The 19,974-nt window shown below is 36.7% G+C and overlaps 1 protein-coding gene across 5 annotated transcripts in view; it reads left to right on the top strand.

Annotated features, from left to right (window-relative positions):
* LOC113098406 (ribosomal protein S6 kinase alpha-4-like) overlaps positions 1-19,974 on the top strand; it is an 82,438-nt gene that overhangs the window by 25,522 nt on the left and 36,942 nt on the right. For 4 of the 5 annotated variants that reach the window (XM_026263460.1, XM_026263462.1, XM_026263459.1 and 1 more), the window contains 7 exons: positions 1,894-1,997; positions 2,173-2,323; positions 4,433-4,594; positions 5,128-5,253; positions 5,341-5,474; positions 17,913-18,006; positions 18,182-18,352. In XM_026263460.1, coding sequence (XP_026119245.1) covers positions 1,894-1,997; positions 2,173-2,323; positions 4,433-4,594; positions 5,128-5,253; positions 5,341-5,474; positions 17,913-18,006; positions 18,182-18,352 — 942 coding nt within the window. Of the gene's footprint in view, positions 1-1,544; positions 1,792-1,893; positions 1,998-2,172; positions 2,324-4,432; positions 4,595-5,127; positions 5,254-5,340; positions 5,475-17,912; positions 18,007-18,181; positions 18,353-19,974 lie in introns of those variants that run through there. The other variant, XM_026263463.1, reaches the window with a different exon arrangement.

Genomic DNA, 19,974 nt, shown 5'->3' with positions numbered 1-19,974 from the left:
CGTCGATCTCACGGGCTGACAATATGGCGATTTGAAAAATGACCATATCACCCAACACTAACCCCCAGACTGTGAGAAACAAGATTCTCTGGTATGATGAACCTCAATTCCAGGCATCGTGTTGGAAGGAAACCAGGCCTTGCTTATCACCTGCAGAGTACCCTCCCAAAAGTAAAGTGTGCTGGTAGCAGCCTCTTACTGTGGAACAGTATTTCAGCCGCAGGGACTGAGGGACTCATCAGAGTAGAAGAAACACTCAATGCACCAAAATATTGAAATAGCCTTAATGAAAACCTAGTCTAGAGCATTCAGAACCTCAGACTGGGCAGAAGGTTAACCTGCCAGCAGGACAATGACCCTAAACACAAAGCAAGAGTGGCTTATTGACAACTCTGTGAATGTCCTTGAGTGGCCTAGCCAGAGCCCGGGATTGAACCCAGTCAAATATTTCTGGAGAAACCTGAAAATGTGTAAATTTGCCCCCACAACCTGACAGAGCTTAAGAAGTGAAGAGATGAGGCGAAGGATGGCATCAAACAAAAAAGACTTGAGGCTGTAAAGGTTTTTCAGCAAAATATTTAGCTAAGGGTATGAATAATTATGCAATGTGTGTATGTATATATATATATATGTGTGTGTGTGTGTGTGTGTATGTGTGTATATATATATATATATATATATATATATATATATATATATATATATATATATATATACACACACACACATTTACGAAGTTGTAACAATTCTGTTTCTACTTTGTCAGTATGGTGTATGGAGTGTAGATTGATGTGGGGAAAAAGGTAATAAAGCAGGTTAACAAAAGGAAGCAACGTAACAAAACGTGAAAAAAAATATAGGGGTGTGAATACTTTCGCAAGGCACTGTAATATCCTGTTTATGATTCGGTTATTTAAATATCCTTAAAAAAAAAAAAAAAGAAAAAAAAAGTAGTTTTAGCTTAAATGGTTTTTTGTCTTGCATTTTATTCTCAAAATTATGTTTGTCATTTAAAAAAAGTGGAAATTACCAGGAATAAGTTACTGTATTTTTCGGACTATAAGTCGCACCTGAGTATAAGTCGTATCAGTCCAAAAATACGTCATGATGAGGAAAAAAAACATATATAAGTCACACTGGACTATAAGTCGCATTTATTTAGAACCAAGAATCAAGAGAAAACATTACCGTCTACAGCCGCAAGAGGGCGCTCTATGTCTTCAGTGTAGACTACAGGAGCACTGAGCAGCATAGCCCTCTCGCGGCTGGAGACGGTAATGTTTTCAATTGGTTCATTTCTCTTGGTTCATGTCAAATTAATTTTGATAAATATGTCGCACCTGACTATAAGTTGCAGGACCAGCCAAACTATGAAAAAAAGTGTGACTTATAGTCCGGAAAATATGGTAATTCATCTGATTAACTAGTATAATGATTAGTTGTCTAAGCCCTACATTATATACATGTATGTAATGAATATTTAAAAAATATGATGCACAATATTATGATGGGCCATTGCAAAAGTTTTTTTTTTTTTTTTTTTTAAACAGCTCCCACTCACTGTATTGGAGCAGTGATGTAATATTATTCTCATTAAGATTTCAGCATTTCTGTAATAAAATTATCTGTATTTATTTATAAAACAGATTTTCGACAGTCAAAACCAGCAGGTAATTTGGCTGGGAATTTTTATGCTGGTAGTGGACAACAAACACCGACATTTTGGATTCGAATGGCAACAAAAACACCTTCTGGCCCTTGTAAAAAAAGAAACAATTACTGTCTGAATAGGTCTGTTGACAGGATTTTGTGAGATTGACCAAATTCTGATTAATGAGTGATAAAGCATGACATGTATGATAGTAGTGATAGTTCCTTCCTTCCTGTCTGTAGGCAGTGGACTGGTGGAGTTTGGGGATTCTTATGTTTGAGCTGTTGACGGGAGCGTCTCCATTTACTCTGGAGGGAGAGAGAAATTCCCAGAGTGAGGTGTCCAAGTGAGTCTCGCCCACATATGGGCAAACCTCCATGACTCTAATGACTTTCTCCACACGTCCAGATACACAGTGTACTCACACAGTGTTTGAACTCCAAATGATAACAACTTATATTGTTATGGCTGCATCAGATAAGTTATTTCCCAGAATTAAAAGAACTTTCTGTCTCTGACAGGCGTATCCTGCGCTGTGAGCCTCCATTCCCCTCGATCATTGGCCCCTTGGCGCAGGATCTGCTGCGAAAGTTACTGGTGAAGGACCCTCATAAAAGACTTGGCTCTGGTCCCAGAGGAGCTGAGGAGATTAAGTCTCATCCTTTCTTTAAGGTTCTCTCTTCATTCCATTGGCTTACTTTTTGATTTTCAGCTGTTTTTATTCCTCACACCTTAATTCTGTGTTTAATGTTGTTGTAATCATTGTAGTGACTGAAAATGGATTTTCAGTTTCGATCAAAACAGTTTTGTAATGCCCCAAATCATTGATCACAATGGTGACATATCTGTTTCGTGGATACAATGTGGATAAGCTAAAACAGGTTGTAAAGTTTTATAGATTGTATTAATCTCAGGAAAGCCATTCTACAGAGACCGTAAGGGGGCATGTTTAGTTGATTTAGTTTTGTTGTAGCCAAGGCATATTAACTCATGGGAATGTGATATATTGTGGCCACGAGATCATTTTGTCGAGGTAACAAAATCCCTGTGTTGTAGCCATGCAGTGTGAAGTCGTGAACTTCTTAACTATAATATAATAATACTATAATATTCTTATAATTCTTATAATAATATAATAATAATACTAGGCTATGTAGGCAATTATAGACTCATTATAATTATTTAAATGGTTTATTAATAAACGTGCGATTAGGCTACAAATGCTTAAAATGAACGACTGCTAGTCAACCAGAAAAAATATTTGGTTTAGGGCAGCCCTACCCATTTCCCCTTTTAGGCTAATTTGTGTAGTGCTTTACCTAATGTATAACCTTCTGTATAATTATGCTAGTATAATTAATATGCTACCATATATTTAGCAAATACTGTAAGCATCTGACAATTGAGGTAAGCCCTGCCCCCCCATACTTTACTGTTGCTCCCTCGGACAAGCTGCTTATTCTCTCACAATGACAGCTGACAATTAAATTAATTTACATTTAACCATTTTCAAATGGATAGGCACTAAAATGTAGACCTTCGTTTACATCTTTTTGACCTCCACTGTACATGATGTGAGATCGGTCCACTACCGTATTTTTCGGACTATAAGTCGCACCTAAGTATAAGTCAAATCAGTCCAAAAATGCGTCATGACAAGGAAAAAAACATAAGTCGCACTGGACCATAAGTCGCATTTATTTAAACCCAAGAACCAGAAATGAAAACATTACCGTCTACAGCCGCGAGAGGGCGCTCTATATTTTCAGTGTAGACTACAGGAGAACTGAGCAACATAGAGCACCATCTCTCTGCTGTAGATGGTAATGTTTTCTCTTGGTTCATTTCTCTCGGTTCATGTCAAATTAATTTTGATAAATAAGTCACACCTGACTATAAGTCGCAGGACCAGCCAAACTATGAAAAAAAGTGCGACTTATAGTCCGGAATATACGGTATTTCGATTTGTATGTTAGCATGGACGCACTAAATTTAATGTTAGTTTTAGCCAGAGATACCTTGCTGAAACACAAGATGACATTATCATTCTGCTTAAGCAGATTAAAAAGGTAATTTGATGAGAGTATAACAACAAGAAAATTATTGTTTTCATCTTCAGTTCTGCCCCCCATGCAACTGATACTCGACTGCCATTGTCTCATCTGCTGTTTGGGCATTAAGCCCATGGCCACTAGAAAAAGATGTTGTTCCCTCAACATAGGAAGTCATGGTTAGGGCTGGGCGATATATCTAATGATATGATCATGCGCATCTAATCAGTAAAGCTGCTTCCGTGATTACCGCTAAATCGCCAACACCTGCTTATAATTGGAGTGGCATTTAATAGACCGAGCCGTAGATCGCTGACAAGCCATGCAATATCGCGTTAATTATCCCAGATGAATCGCCTTCGATAATGAACACGATATTGCGTACATTGTCAGCAATCTATGGCTCTGTCTATTAAATGCTGCTCCATTTAAAAGCAGGTGATGGCAGTTTATCGGTAATCATGAAACCAGATTTTCTGACTAGATGTGCATGATCATATCGTTAGATATATCGCCCAGCCCTAGTCATGGCCATGAGAAATGGATGTTGTTCCCTCAACATTTAAAATGCCAACAATTTTCTTCATATAAAATGTTTGATCTGATAAATTTAGAATCTTTAAAACAAACACAAATCAAATAACACTTGATAGTTGATTTGATACAATGACAAGTGATATCCACAGACTTTTTAAGGTTGTCACGCATCTCATCTGATTGATCTCTTCAGGGTTTAAACTGGTCCGACTTGGCTGAGAAAAAGGTTCAGAGTCCATTCCGACCAGAATTACGCAATGAGTTGGATGTGGGTAACTTTGCAGAGGAGTTTACAGGAATGGAGCCGCTCTATTCTCCTGCCAGCACACCACCTAGTACAGACCGTCTGTTTCAGGTACTCACACATACAAACACACGTCCCTGTGCTGTTTTCATGGAGACAAACACATGCATTCAGTAAATTACATCACGTTTCCTGCCACAGCCCTCCATTATTAATATCAACAGATAGTGTCACTGCACTCGTATGCACAAACAGATGCAGTAATGCTTTGTAACTTAATACTCAAACACCCGATCATGTCACAAATACACAAGCACACATGCACATGCACACATTTTATTGTATGTCATGTATACCCTGTTCCATGTTGTTTTTATATGGTTTTTATACAATCCTGCTGGCCAAAACAGACCAGTCTAACCAGATAAACACCAGCCTAACCTGTCTGGAAGACCAGCTAGACCAGCTTAAGGAAATAATTGACTTAAAATACATTTTTTCCTCCATGGAGGTTTTTTTTTTTTTTTTTGGAGAATAGAATATTCTTTCAGACTAGCAAGACCAGACTCATTTTTTCATAAGGGATCTTAGATTTTACTCTTTAACTCTTTAACTATAGTGATTCTGTCCTCTCTTGCTCTCAGGGCTACTCTTTTGTGGCTCCTTCTATCTTGTTCAATAAGAATGTGGTGATGGCGGATGTTCTAGATGCTCACGTGAATGTTGACAGGCCTGGTTCAGCTACAGTTCAGCGCAGTGCTATGCTAAAGGTAAACAGCATCTCCAAAACAATATTTGATCAAAATTAATTTTTTTTAGGTGGTAAAAAACAGGATTGTTTCTTCTGTCTTTTTCAGGACTCCCAGTTTTTTCATCACTATGAGCTGTGCCTGCAGGGGCCTCCACTGGGCGAGGGTAGTTTTTCTGTCTGCAGGAAGTGCAGACACAGGCAGAGTGGCCAGGAGTATGCTGTAAAAATCACCAGCAGAAGGTAGAGACATTAACCTGTAAGCCAGCACTCCCCATTATGGGACTCACGGCTGAAAGTGCTCTACCAAACTTATAATTGTAACAGTTTCCTAATTCAGTGTGTTACAAACATAATTTTGGTGTGTTTGTAAAGAAGACCCTTTAGGGTTTACTTTTTATCAACCAGATTTGATAATGCTAAAAAATATCAAAAGTTATAAACACTGAAGTGCCTTGACATTTTTTTTTCCATAATTTTTTTAATTTGATATGAAAATACATGAAATGATACCTGGAGCAATCTAGAAAAGTAATGTTGAAAGTCACATGTCTCATGAATTTCTATTTCAAATCTGAATAAGATATCATGAAAAATGAGACTCCTGCAAATATTTTTATGAGACTGTCTACACCCCCCCCCCCCCCCCCCCCCCAAAAAAAAATATTAAAAAAAATATTTATCAACAGTATTGAAGGCTTCTACAAACTATTTAGTCATTAAACATACCACTGCATAGTTTTGTTCCATTATAAAACACTAGACAGAAAACTTAGACATCATATAAGGGATTTATTTGAGCACTAGAAAAATACAATAAGAATATTTAAGTAAGAAAAATAAGAATAAAAAGAAGAAAAAAAAATATTTACTTTGTTTTCCAGTTACAGAAAATCCTGAGATTGCTAGAAATGCAGCATTTACTATGAATAACGATGCAGATAAGTGCTGATGTACTAATGGCCACTTAAACAGATGGTTATAACACAAATGTGCCATTGAAGTAAATAATCCACTCTCTCTATTCACATAGACGTGTACACTTTGATAGCCGTGATTAGGGCTGGGATAAACGATTATTTTTTAAACGATTAATCTAGCAATTATTTTTTCGATGCATCGATTAATCTAACGATTAATTTTTTTTAGACCGATTAGATTTCGATTATCTCCCCATTAATTGACTACTAACAATTTATACATGTTGATTTACATATCTGAATGAAAAAAACATGAATTCATTAACATTGCAAACTATGTTTATTGCTCTTAAAATTACAAAATAAAAGACTGACTAAGAATGCATTACTTTGCACTTGTATAGGGATAGCATTCAATAAAACCTTGAAGCCTTGAAAACATAGCTTACTGAAACAAGCTTACTGAACACATAGGACCTAGCTTACTGAAAAAAGTTCTTCTTTCAAATGAAAATAACAACAACTTGATGTCTAGCATTCAATAAAAAAGGTCACCCAAAATACTTGTTTAGAGGAATTGAAAGAATACAGTAACCAATGTAAACTTGAGGGCTTTAAGCTAATACAGAGAGTGCTTTTCCCCCCAAAAAAATAAAAAATAAAAAATTACCAGTGGGAGCCAGCAGCCTGTCATGGAGAAAAAAAAATAATTTTCTGAATGCTCCACGTGAAACTTTGGCGTTCCGCCCTTTTTCTATCGTGTCTAATGATTTTGGTTAATATGCACGAGGGAGAGAGAGAGAGAGAGCAAGACAGCGCTCGTGTAATTTGAAGACTGTGAGTGCGCGAGCGCGCATGAAACTTTGTTGTTTCGCCCTTTTTCTATCGTGTTTAATGATTTTGATTAATATGCACAAAGGAGAGAGAGAGAGCAAGAAGCGCTCGTGTTGTTTGAAGACTATAAATGCGCGTGCAGCCGGGGCTCTCTCTCTCGTACGTGCCCTGTCAGGTGCAGCAGTCATCCTATTCTACATCACTCACCGATCAAAAAAAAAAAGATCAATGCAGAAAAACCCCTGGATTGGTTATATAACGTTGGACGGAATGTTAATCCGGCCATCGCGTATATTCAGCGCACATAAGGTAAATGTTTTGCACATTTTGTTTTCAGAGAAATGAAAACAGGTCGACGAATCAATGCGCATATTTTTGCGCATTGTCATCGATGACCTCGACGTGTTGTCCCAGCCCTAGCCGTGATCATACAGTAATAGCAAGCTGATTTGTGCTGATTTGCACTCAAACAGATGGTAATCATGCAGATACATTTACATTCAACATAAAACACACTCTCACATATATAAAAACTGTTGAAAAATAAAAGAAACAAAGATAAAGGCGATCGCTATAAGTTCCACCTCCATCAGCTGACAGGTGCATCAGAGCGTTTCACGAGGGAGCGCCAAATTCAAATATACTATCTTTCGCCTATCTTTCATTCTTTTTTCCGGTGGATTGTCTCATTCTGTTTGTGACACTGTACACTGCAAAACCATGCTGTTATTTTACTACCAAGATGCAGTTTCCAACCGTGAGTTATTTTTTAACGGACTCAAACAATTCTGTCGCTGAAGAACTGAAACATAAACAAAGGAATTATGATCCATATTACAACGTTATTGCTTTGTTGGACTAAACGTGCTTCATGAGATGTCGTTCAGTGGACCCTTACCTTTCTAACTAAACCGGGATTTACAACTGTGGATGTGTTTATGACTCGTTATTATGACAGATCTGGTCTGTACAGCGTTTCCATTGCTTATGTTTTTATGTGTACTGCTTACACAAATGTAGCTAATAGAGTCTTTATAAGCTTTCCATTGAAAAACGGCGATCTGTCGTCGATGCTTGAGGCTTAGATCTTTATAATGATACATAGTTTGTCAAGATTAAAAAAATTGATGCATCCATTTTTAGTGGAAAAAAGTATGGAAGGCCAATTCAGAATGAAGAATATGATGTTTTTTTTTGTTTTGTAAATTAAAACAAATTTATCAAGGATAAATAATTTCATTTTCAAAGCATTATAAAAAAAAGAAAAGAAAAGTACCTTTTTCCAAATTTTACTTGAATATTAGTGTTTGCTCTAAATTCTGAATTATTTAGACTGTTTTTGCTTCACTATTGTTCAACAGCAGCAGCACAAGGGAGAAAAAAAAATGTTTGAGATTGCATTCCAATTTTAATATAATGAGAGACTGGGATGCTATGAAGTAATAAATCAACAATAAATTCATTTTTGACCTAAGTGACTACTCACATAGTTACCAAGTCAAAGAATGTGTTTAATGATTGTGTGTAATAATTGTGTGATATTAGTCCTATATATACATATATATACAGACCAAAAGTTTGGACACACCTTCTCATTCAAAGAGTTTTCTTTATTTTCATGAGTATGGAAATTGTAGATTCACATTGAAGGCATCAAAACCATAAATCAACACATGTGGAATTATATATGGAAATATATACATAAAGTGTGAAACAACTGAAAATATAGCTGCAAGCAGCGATGGCGGGCTCAAGCCATGAGTGCAACGCCACCTCGGTTGCATCAGGTAAACTGTGCCCAGCGGGCACATGCATTCACAATAGCCCTCTGGCAGTCAGGTTTTAAGGGATACGGCAGTTAAAGGGTTAATCCGACCCATCTAGACTTTGAAATCACATACACAGAACAATATATATAACTTTAGTAACACTTTATTTTAATATATATAAAAAATGTATAAGGTGTGCATTGTAGCTGACACCTAAATGAACACATTACAATTGTTTTATGACTGCAAGTCTTTATCCTCAAATGCTATTGAGCTTCAGATTTGAGTTGGAGCCCATGTGAAAAAGTTGCATAATTTACATATGACTTACAGTTTTTTTAATAAATATCAAACTTTCAATTTAATTGTGCATTATAGTTGTCACGTAGATGAACAATTACAGTTAATTTTATGACTGTAAGACATTCTCTTCAAATGCTACTTACGTTAGAAAAGTGTATAACAATATCACATGTAACTTTAGAGATGGTCCCTAAATTTGAGACTCTCGAATGTCCAATGTCAAGCCAACTTTATGCCTGTTTTTTATTTATTTTATTTTATTTATTTTTTTACTTTCTTTAGTTTTCTTTTCTCTGTGCCGGATTGCTGATGTACTTTACCCGGGCATAGATGTCCATCCATCATTTACGAACATTCAGCCGCAAACATGAGGTGCGAGCGGTTGCGAGCGCGAATGGGAGAATGGCACATGTTTTTTTTTGTTTCTTTTTTTGAGCAACTGGGATGGTGGTTCTTCTCGACCTGTTTTTCTCTGACCCTTCTGACCCAGTAAGCATTTTGCTGTCCAGTGGTCATGTCTTTACTTTGAAATTAATGTAGTGATCTAATTTTTTATATTTCACATGAGGATCTAATAATTTTGTTTTTTTTCAGTCTGAGTGAAATGTCTTTTTTTGGGTCATTTTATCAGTAAAGGAAAAAGTGGCTAAAAATTCTGCTCACCTGAATATAAGGAGTTTGTTTTTCTCTTCCAGTCTTCATGGTCAACTACGTATATATGTATATATCACACTCGTTGGCTTCTCTAGTGCAGCTCAACCAATTCACATCCCATTCGTCAATATTTGTGATATCACAAATCCCGGAAAATGCTTGTTGTAGTCCAAACAATTTGTTCGTTGTAGTTTTTAAAAAGTGATTTTTGTTAAATAAAAGATCTCCTTTTGAATTGGACTTTGAGCTTTCTAACTTTGCAGAACTTTTTATGCTGAAACAGCAACATTACAGACTAACTAAAGTTGAAAAAGTGAAAAAGCATAATAGCACTCCTTTAATAGGCATTATGAAGCAGTTAATAAATACAGCTATAAATATTTTGTTATCGAGCATATCTATGAAGTTCAATCATTGTTTTTTCACATTTTAAGGATCAATTTATCATTTATAAATGATTGCATTATTTACAAACCAGTTATTAAGGAGTTGTCAGTGGTTCATGAAATCATTAAGAAAGTGAAATTAAATGATTAATGAACTATTTTAGTGTAAATATATAAATCTTATTATTTAGACACGATAACAATTGGTCATTTGGTTAATAACTGTTTTATTGACATATATTCCAGCTGTAATTCATGATAAAGTCAGGTTTTTATAAAACATTTAGTAATAGCCAGCTATCTATTTTTGTGAGCTCATCTAAAGTCAAGACTATTTATACATTTAAAGCATTCACAAAGAAGATTTAAAGAAGAATAATAGATCTTCCAAACTGAAAAGTTAAACACAACACAGAGGAATAAAGAACACAGAAATATTTTTTCAAGATGCAAAAAATGAAACTGTACAGCTGTACACTTGTTATGTAATTATATATAAACTTATATAAAATTGCCCATGTGTATATTTCATTTATATATATATATATATATATATATATATATATATATATATATATATATATATATATATACTGCCCCCCCCCCACCAAAAAAAAATGTATCTGTATCAATCTGTGTTGTTTGTTTATTTATTTTTTTCTTTATTTTTTAGGAAGATCTCCTCAAAATAAATGTGCATATAAACCATGAACAATTTAATTATAGCTGTATTTATAAAATGCTTACCAATGATTATTAATTTTGGGAGAAGGCTATATAAAGCATTAACTGACTATTTCCTAATGCTTAGCTAATGAGTGCAGGTATTATGAAGTGTTACCAATGCATTTACTTATGTTAAAAAATGAGACATTATTTTAAAGTGTTACCAAATCCTTAAATAATTAAAAGTGTTTTGTTATGATTTTATTGACCTATAAGCATTTGTTAAATAGTTCTGCTTGCATCACAGCTTGGTCTTCATCTGTGAGCTGAACAGTTTTACTGTTACATCCATGAGATTATGTCAATTCAGATAAAATGTCACAGGGTGTCAGAGGTCAGTATCAAATGAGTTTATTATTTGCAGCACAAATAAGTATTTTTAGAATTTTTTTTATCCCTGAAACTGTCAGAAAAGGATAAGGCCTAAGAGATTTCTTTAGCTGTAATGAAAACAGCGCAATTAGCAACAACAACAAAAAAAAAAAACAATTTAAAATAAAGTTTTTTTTTCTTCTGGTGATTAAAGAGATGTTTAAGTCTCTCTCTCTCTCTCTCTCTCTCTCTCTCTCATTCTCACTCTCTCTCTCGCGCTGTCTGTCTGCCACTCAGCTCATGTCCATCCCCCACTCACACACACACACACTCAGTCAGTCAGCACACATACATTCCTCAAACAGAGGGACAGAGTGAGTTGAGATGTCTTGACAGTTTTTTAATTTTCTTTTAATCATACAGTGTTGTAAAGCCATGAAACTATGCATATTTCCTCAGAATTATTTGATCTCTGTATGAAAAAAATGCTTTTAAGTGTTTGGAAGCTGCAATTTAGGATAAAATAAGGATTGCAAATAAGGATTCCCTTTTTACTGTCATTTCAAAAAATAACCACGACAAAACCGTTCAAGCTAACCAAAATCCATTCGGAATTTAAGTTCCTCAATGTTTTTTCAACATGTAGACAAAGTTTGGTGTGTCAAGTGTAATTCTCCTCTGAGCAGTATGCATTAATTCAGAGCAGAATTTTCCCAAAAATCCATATTCAAGTAAAAATAGCCAACTTCCTGTTGGTCGTAGCTGATGACTGTAAATTAGACAGTTGCCCTTCTTGATAAGACCAATATATGTACTGAGTTTGGTGTCTGTAGCTAAAACTAACCCCCCCCCCACTTTTGACAGAAGGTGGCTCTATAGAGTGCCTCCTTCACGCCCTTTTAAAAGCTTTTGCCATTGTCTAGCTGTCACTAATACTGATATGTGTTCTGAATTTCGTGAAATTATATATATAGCCCTCAGTATAACAATGTGTGTGCAAATTTTCAAGAGTTTTCGAGCATGTTAAGGACCCCAAAAGCCCCCGAAATGTTAGAAAAAAATAATAATAGTAATAAAAAATAATCCCAAGGAAAACAATAGGCCTCTCGCCCTCCAGGCTTGAGCCCTAAATATGTCATATTCTAGGTTCTTCAAAGTAGCCACCTTTTGCTTTGATTACACTCTTGGCATTCTCTTGATGAGCTTCAAGAGGTAGTCACCTGAAATGGTCTTGAAGGAGTTCCCCGAGAGATTAGCACTTGTTGGCCCTTTTGCCTTCTGTCTGTGGTCCAGCTCACACACTAAACCATCTCGATTGGGTTCAGGTCCGGTGACTGTGGAGGCCAGGTCATCTGGCGCAGCACCCCATCACTCTCCTTCTTGGTCAAATAGCCCTTGGTGCCTTCAGTGTGACTCTACAATTTTCATAGTCATGAAATTAAAGAAAACTCTTTGAATGTGAAGGTGTGTCCAAACTTTTGGTCTGTACTGTATGTATGTATGTATGTATGTGTATATATATATATATATATATATATATATATATACGCACAGGAGAACTTCTTGCTATAAAACTAATTCATAACACAACAACTCCCCATAGCATAGTACAGTGGGCCTATACAGTGTGTTCCCAAACACCAGCCATAAGGCATTTTATTTCCAACATTGCTTTAGTCTTAGCACTAGAGGTGTTTGATATTGACCAAAAAAACTGTATCTTTTAGGTTTTTGTCAGTAGAAAATATTTTCCTGATTGTGTTTTTGTGCTAGTATTTGGATGAATTTGGCCTGTCATGGATCACTGACTTCTAATGCTTTTCATATTCTTCATATTCTATGTGATGGTTAGTTCACAGCAGTGACAGAAATAAACTTTTCCAAAAGTGCTCCCATTAGGTGTATACTAGTGTTGGGTGATAGTGTCATTTTTCAAATCGTCATATTGTCAGTCCGTGAGATCAACGATACACAATATCGTGCATGGGTGGAGCAAGAGAGAGACTCTTTGTTCTTGTCATAGCGTAACTATTTGGTGTTTTAAACCATGCAGGTGCACGAGAGAGAGCCAATGGAATAACCAATAATCGAAAAATATACTTTCAAACATACTGATAAACTAAAGTTAAATATAAAAATACTATATTTAAAACAGCTAGTTCATATACAGTATTGTTCAAAATAATAGCAGTACAATGTGACTAACCAGAATAATCAAGGTTTTTAGTATATTTTTTATTGCTACGTGGCAAACAAGTTACCAGTAGGTTCAGTAGATTGTCAGAAAACAAACAAGACCCAGCATTCATGATATGCACGCTCTTAAGGCTGTGCAATTGGGCAATTAGTTGAAAGGGGTGTGTTCAAAAAAATAGCAGTGTCTACCTTTGACTGTACAAACTCAAAACGATTTTGTACAAACATTTTTTTTTTCTGGGATTTAGCAATCCTGTGAATCACTAAACTAATATTTAGTTGTATGACCACAGTTTTTTAAAACTGTTTGACATCTGTGTGGCATGGAGTCAACCAACTTGTGGCACCTATCAGCTGTTATTCCACTCCATGATTCTTTAACAACATTCCACAATTCATTCACATTTCTTGGTTTTGCTTCAGAAACAGCATTTTTGATATCACCCCACAAGTTCTCAATTGGATTAAGGTCTGGAGATTGGGCTGGCCACTCCATAACATTCATTTTGTTGGTTTGGAACCAAGACTTTGCCAGTTTACTAGTGTGTTTTGGGTCATTGTCTTGTTGAAACAACCATTTCAAGGGCATGTCCTCTTCAGCATAGGGCAACATGACCTCTTCAAGTATTTTAACATATGCAAACTGATCCATGATCCCTGGTATGCGATAAATAGGCCCAACACCATAGTAGGAGAAACATGCCCATATCATGATGCTTGCACCTCCATGCTTCACTGTCTTCACTGTGTACTGTGGCTTGAATTCAGAGTTTGGGGGTCGTCTCACAAACTGCCTGTGGCCCTTGGACCCAAAAAGAACAATTTTACTCTCATCAGTCGACAAAATGTTCCTCCATTTCTCTTTAGGCCAGTTGATGTGTTCTTTGGCAAATTGTAACCTCTTCTGCACATGCCTTTTTTTTAACAGAGGGACTTTGCGGGGGATTCTTGAAAATAGATTAGCTTCACACAGACGTCTTCTAACTGTCACAGTACTTACAGGTAACTCCAGACTGTCTTTGATCATCCTGGAGGTGATCATTGGCTGAGCCTTTGCCATTCTGGTTATTCTTCTATCCATTTTGATGGTTGTCTTCCGTTTTCTTCCACGTCTCTCTGGTTTTGCTCTCCATTTTAAGGCATTGGAGATCATTTTAGCTGAACAGCCTATCATTTTTTGCACCTCTTTATAGGTTTTCCCCTCTCTAATCAACTTTTTAATCAAAGTACGCTGTTCTTCTGAACAATGTCTTGAACGACCCATTTTCCTCAGCTTTCAAATGCATGTTCAACAAGTGTTGGCTTCATCCTTAAATAGGGGCCACCTGATTCACACCTGTTTCTTCACAAAATTGATGACCTCAGTGATTGAATGCCACACTGCTATTTTTTTTGAACACACCCCTTTCAACTAATTCAACTAATTGCCCAATTGCACAGCCTTAAGAGCGTGCATATCATGAATGCTGGGTCTCATTTGTTTTCTGAGAATCTACTGAACCTACTGGTAACTTGTTTGCCACGTAGCAATAAAAAAATATATGAAAAACCTTGATTATTCTGGTTAGTCACATTGTACTGCTATTATTTTGAACAATACTGTATGGTCGGACGCAACTGTCATATCGCGCGTCTTGTGACAAATCTGCCACATCTGCGCACGAAAGTAATCAGTCTAAATGTTCTGCTTAATCAGTCAACGGTGAAAATCAATAGTATATTTCATTTGAAGTCCAACAGTTTAACACTAATATTAGATGTAAACAAACACGTTAAATATAAAGTAGGCTATTCAAAACCGGTGAGTTCATATATTTGGAGTAAAGTTGAACTGAACTGATGCTTCAGTCATACAGTGCTCCGGACCGCGCCCATGGCAGCATTAACAATAGAGCTAGGCAGGGTTTAAGCCCCGAGGCCCGAGCAAGGAGGGGGCCCGTTTTTTTTCTGTGGAGCAGATTGACCACTAGCCATCTGATTGCCAAAGCCTTACCACGCACCCCACAAATTAGCCCTGTTATTTACTGGCACTTTGCTGTATATTCCATATATTATCATGGAATCATTATCATCGATATTAAAGTAACCATTCGCAAAGAACCGCCTCGTTTAGTTACTGTGTGATAAGCCAGGCCACTCAGATTGAGTCACACACATCATGTTCTCACTCATGCAGTGAAAATACATCGCGGGGGAAAGACTAACTTGACACTGTGTGATAACGCGCCGACATACAGGAGAGAGCTCAGAGCAGCTTACTGGGTTGCCAACCGTTCCGTATAATACGGAATCTTCCCGTATAATACGGAATCTTCCCGTATTTGACACATTAAAGTCCTGGTCCGTATTGAACTGATACAGAATGCACTTTGTTCCGTATTTTTGGGAATCAATTCAGTGCAAATCCATGAGAGACACACACACATAGCTTCTAATATATGTCAGACTATGAATGAAGACATTTGTAGGCTATGTTAAGAAAAAAAAAAACAGACTGTGCGATAGATGGGTTTACTAATTTCTCCCTGTTTGTCTATGATCAGCGTAGCTTTTTAACATCTTAGAACATCATCTGAGAATGCCCTTTTAATTGGTCGTTTCAGTCATTGTGAGTCACGTATCTTAGGAACGATGACGACAAGTGACAATAGCGGGAAATGTAAAAATGACTACCTTCGAGCAGCTGGCGAAAAAGAAAAGAGCACAAAAATATAGAATTGATTGGGAAAATAACTACCCATGGCTGGAATGTGTGAGGGACAATGAATACAAGGGCCAATTGTACCATATGCAGTCACGTTTTTTCTGTTTGTCACAGCAGAGTTTGTGATATTTAGTAGCACGCATCAGGCGATAATCACAGGAGGGAGCGAGGTCAAGGTTCCTTGTCTGTCAGACTCCAGAGGCTGATATGGTAGGCTATGTAATCATGTTGATTTTTAAAACTCAAATAAAGTTGATAAGAAAGTGATTTATATTAAAAGAGATGGTACAGGTTTAGCCTAACATTCCATATACATCTCCCCAGCCTTTATTTCACATGGTCACAGTTAATCTTTTCAGTTCTATGTAGTTTCAACCCAATTCAAATACAAAAGCTAAATGCTGATGTCTGTACCATCTATGTTTATATTAAATGTAGGCTACTTACTGTGTAAATACTGCCATTAACTTCAGATGGTTAAGGTTGTTTTCAATAGCCAAACGCCAGTTTGGCCTATTAAATACCAAATAAACATCTTGTTTATGCACACTTTCCTTCTTTCTTGTTTGTTGCTTAAAGATAAAAATAAAAAAACGGTAATCGGAATCGGCCAGTTTGCTTGTTAAAAATGGGTATCGGAATCGGCCATGAAAAATCATGATCGTGCATCCCTAGTTTTTTTTTCAGATCTTTCGATTTAATGTTGTGAAAAACGTTTATAAGAAAACGATACAGAGAGCAGCAGTTTTCGCTTTTGCTCTCATAGCCACAAAACTACGCCATACTAAGTAGAATCAGGACTGGGAAGAGAATGTTGTGCATTTTATATTTTCACTTTCCACCAAAACTTACGATTTCAGCCAACAAAGTTTAAATCTGATCTGGCTAGTGCACTTCAATGACATGTCTCATAATGTTTAAGAATTAGGTCAGTTTGCAGTGAGTAGGTAGTCTTTCATGCATTTTTTTTTATGCATTTAACCACATGAGCATCTGTACTATACTGTAAAATCAATCCGATCAAATTTGTATTTGAATACTTTTGTATCATCCCACATTCACATCTGTTTGTACACCTGTTGTGATAGGATTGACAAAAATAATACTTAATACCATGTGTAAACAAGGCCTAAAACGGCTGATTCATTTAGAAACTAAACAAGTAACTGTCTTTATGAATGGGTTATTGTAGGGCTGCCCCCTAATAGTCAATTAATCGTTAGTCGATTGGCCAACCAAAAATCCACTGGTGCAGTCATGCTGTCAGTAACTAACAGATCGTTAACAGCTAGTCTATAGTAATACAGTACATCGTTCAGGACATCCAAACATGGCCGTTCAATGTAATGTTAAACTAGAAATGTGCAGGACAGATGGAGGCACCGGTGTGCTCACTTACTCCTAAAATACTGGTCATTTTTGGTCATACAGATAAAAGTAATGCATCTTTATCTGTAATCTGAATCTGTAAAGACTATGTTTATTTGTGTGCACTCACAATAAAAAAACAAATCACACTTTTGTAAAACGTGGGCAATCAAAGGCTCATAATAATCTAAATGGTTTATTAATAAACGTGCGATTAGTCGACTAATGCTTAAAAGGAACAACTACTAGACAAATCCTTAGTTGATGACAGCCCCAGGTTATTGATCCATTAAGAAATACAGATTCACTCAGTGATGAAACACCTCTGTGTGTTGCTCTAAGATGTCTTTCTGTGTTCTAATAGGCTACATCATGCAGTGAATATGTGAACTGGTTTTTGCAAAGCAAGTGACATACTCAATAATGCACATCATTAAAACAACAATTACAACTTTATCATAGATGAAACATATCATACATACCTACTCATTGTTGTTCTGCCATTGCAGGATGGAGGTCATGACTCAGAAAGAGATAGCAGCACTACGCCAGTGTGAATCTCACCCCAACATTGTCACACTCCATGAGGTCTATACCGATCAGGTATGCCACACATACAGTACTAGCTATCAAAATGAAGACATTCTACTGTTTTAAGCAAAAAAGTAATATGCATATATACCTGATGACGTATGTTTACACGGATACTTCTCTTTTTACCTGTATATCACTACTTTCTGTTTTTTTTTCCCTATAATCTCTGTTTCATCTCTTGCAGTATCACACTTATTTGATTATGGAGTTGTTGCGTGGTGGAGAGCTTTTGGAGCGAATAAGGAAAAAGAAGATGTTTGCAGAATGGGAGGCCAGTCAGCTGATGAAAAGTCTTGTGTCTGCGGTCAGCTACATGCATGAGGCTGGAGTCGTACACCGAGACCTCAAACCAGAGGTAGAAAGACAGATACTAGCAAAAAGAATTCCAGATTAGAGCTGAAGATCTTTGCCCGGATCTGACGGGTTCGGTCGGGTTCGGGCTTAATTTATATCTTATCTTACGCGGGCGCTCCGGTTGGAGCTCCGGTTTGCGCTCCGGTTTGCGAGATAAACGAGCGGTCATGTAATGTGTTTCGATTAGCGCGAGAAAGATGCGAAAATAATTGCTGAGTAGGTGTAATGGAGGCTTGCCTCTGGTGATTACGTTTTGGTTGCACCAGCAACTAAAGCAAAGTCTGAGGTGTGGAAAAGTTTTGACCATGTTTATAATGAGAATAATGAGTGAATAATGATGCACCATCAGTGAGCACAGGAATGCGCTGAAGCCATCTACAGTGGATTCAATCATTTTCCTGGACAAAAACATGTAGGCTTAGCCTAATCTCTGTGAGTAATGTTTTTTTCAAATGATAACTAAATATTAATTGAGTCTTAAATGCATAATGTGGACCGAGTATTTATGCTAATGTTGGCATTATTCTTTTATTAAATATCATCTGCTAGTGCAAAGCAAATCCGGCGGAGCCTTTATCTTAATTTCGTTATTGCCAAATACCCATCTTAATTTAAAATGTATCTTAATTTAATTTGTTAAAAATGACTCGTTTTTATTGGTGCATTGGTCTATTTATAGGCTAGATTAGATTAGATTAGATTCAACTTTATTGTCATTATGCAGAGTACAAGTACAGAGCTATTGAAATGCAGTTAGCATCTAACCAGAAGTGCAAGAATATAGTGTTTTATATACATAAAAGTGCAGAGTAAGTAAAGCTATGATATATGATATATGAATAGCAGGAACGTAAGAATAGTGGTTATAAATACAGTTGGATGAGTGTGCAAAAGTATTGTTGAACAATGTATTATATGCAAAATAACAGTAGTGCAATTATATTTTTTTGTAGAAATAGTTTGCTGTGCTTGTACAGTAACAACTTTAGACAGTTTATGGTGTAAAAGCCTTAACCATGTGCAGTCTGTGCAAAATATGAATAGTGCAAATAATGTATTATAAAGTACTGTGACCAGTGCAGTAAAAGAGCAGGTGAAGGTTAGATTGGCGGTGTGGAGTTCAGAAGTGTCACAGCTTCAGGAAAGAAGCTCTTCCTGAGCCTACTAATTCGAGAGCGTAGGCTCCAGCAACGCCTGCCGGATGGAAGGAGGGTGAAAAGTCCTTGGTTAGGGTGAGAGGCATCCTTGATGATGTTTCTTGCCTTGCCCAGACAGCGCTTGTGATAAATTTTCTCGATGGGAAAGTTAACTGGGTGTCGGTGATCCATTGAGCCTATGTCTAGAATGCTGAGATGTTACAATGTCACAGAGGACTTATTTGTTTCATTATTCCAACTTCCAAGTGGTCTAGTCTACGTTAGTTCTGAATAAATTATGTTAAAACATGTATAAATGACTCATTATTGACAAAAGGCAAAAGAGTTGTGTGCGTGCGCACATTTAAATAATGCCGGGCTGTAAACGGGTTCAGGCTTTAAAAAAAGCTGTCAATCAAAATGTACTTGTCTGGCTCGGGCCGAAACCTGTCGGGCTCGGGTCCTGTCAGGACTAACTTTTAAGGCC

This window comes from Carassius auratus, unplaced genomic scaffold, assembly GCF_003368295.1.
Source record: "Carassius auratus strain Wakin unplaced genomic scaffold, ASM336829v1 scaf_tig00216553, whole genome shotgun sequence".
Classification (NCBI taxonomy): Eukaryota; Metazoa; Chordata; class Actinopteri; order Cypriniformes; family Cyprinidae; genus Carassius; species Carassius auratus.
The sequence above is the reverse complement of the archived record's forward strand: the minus strand, read 5'-3'. Positions and strand labels throughout refer to the sequence as shown.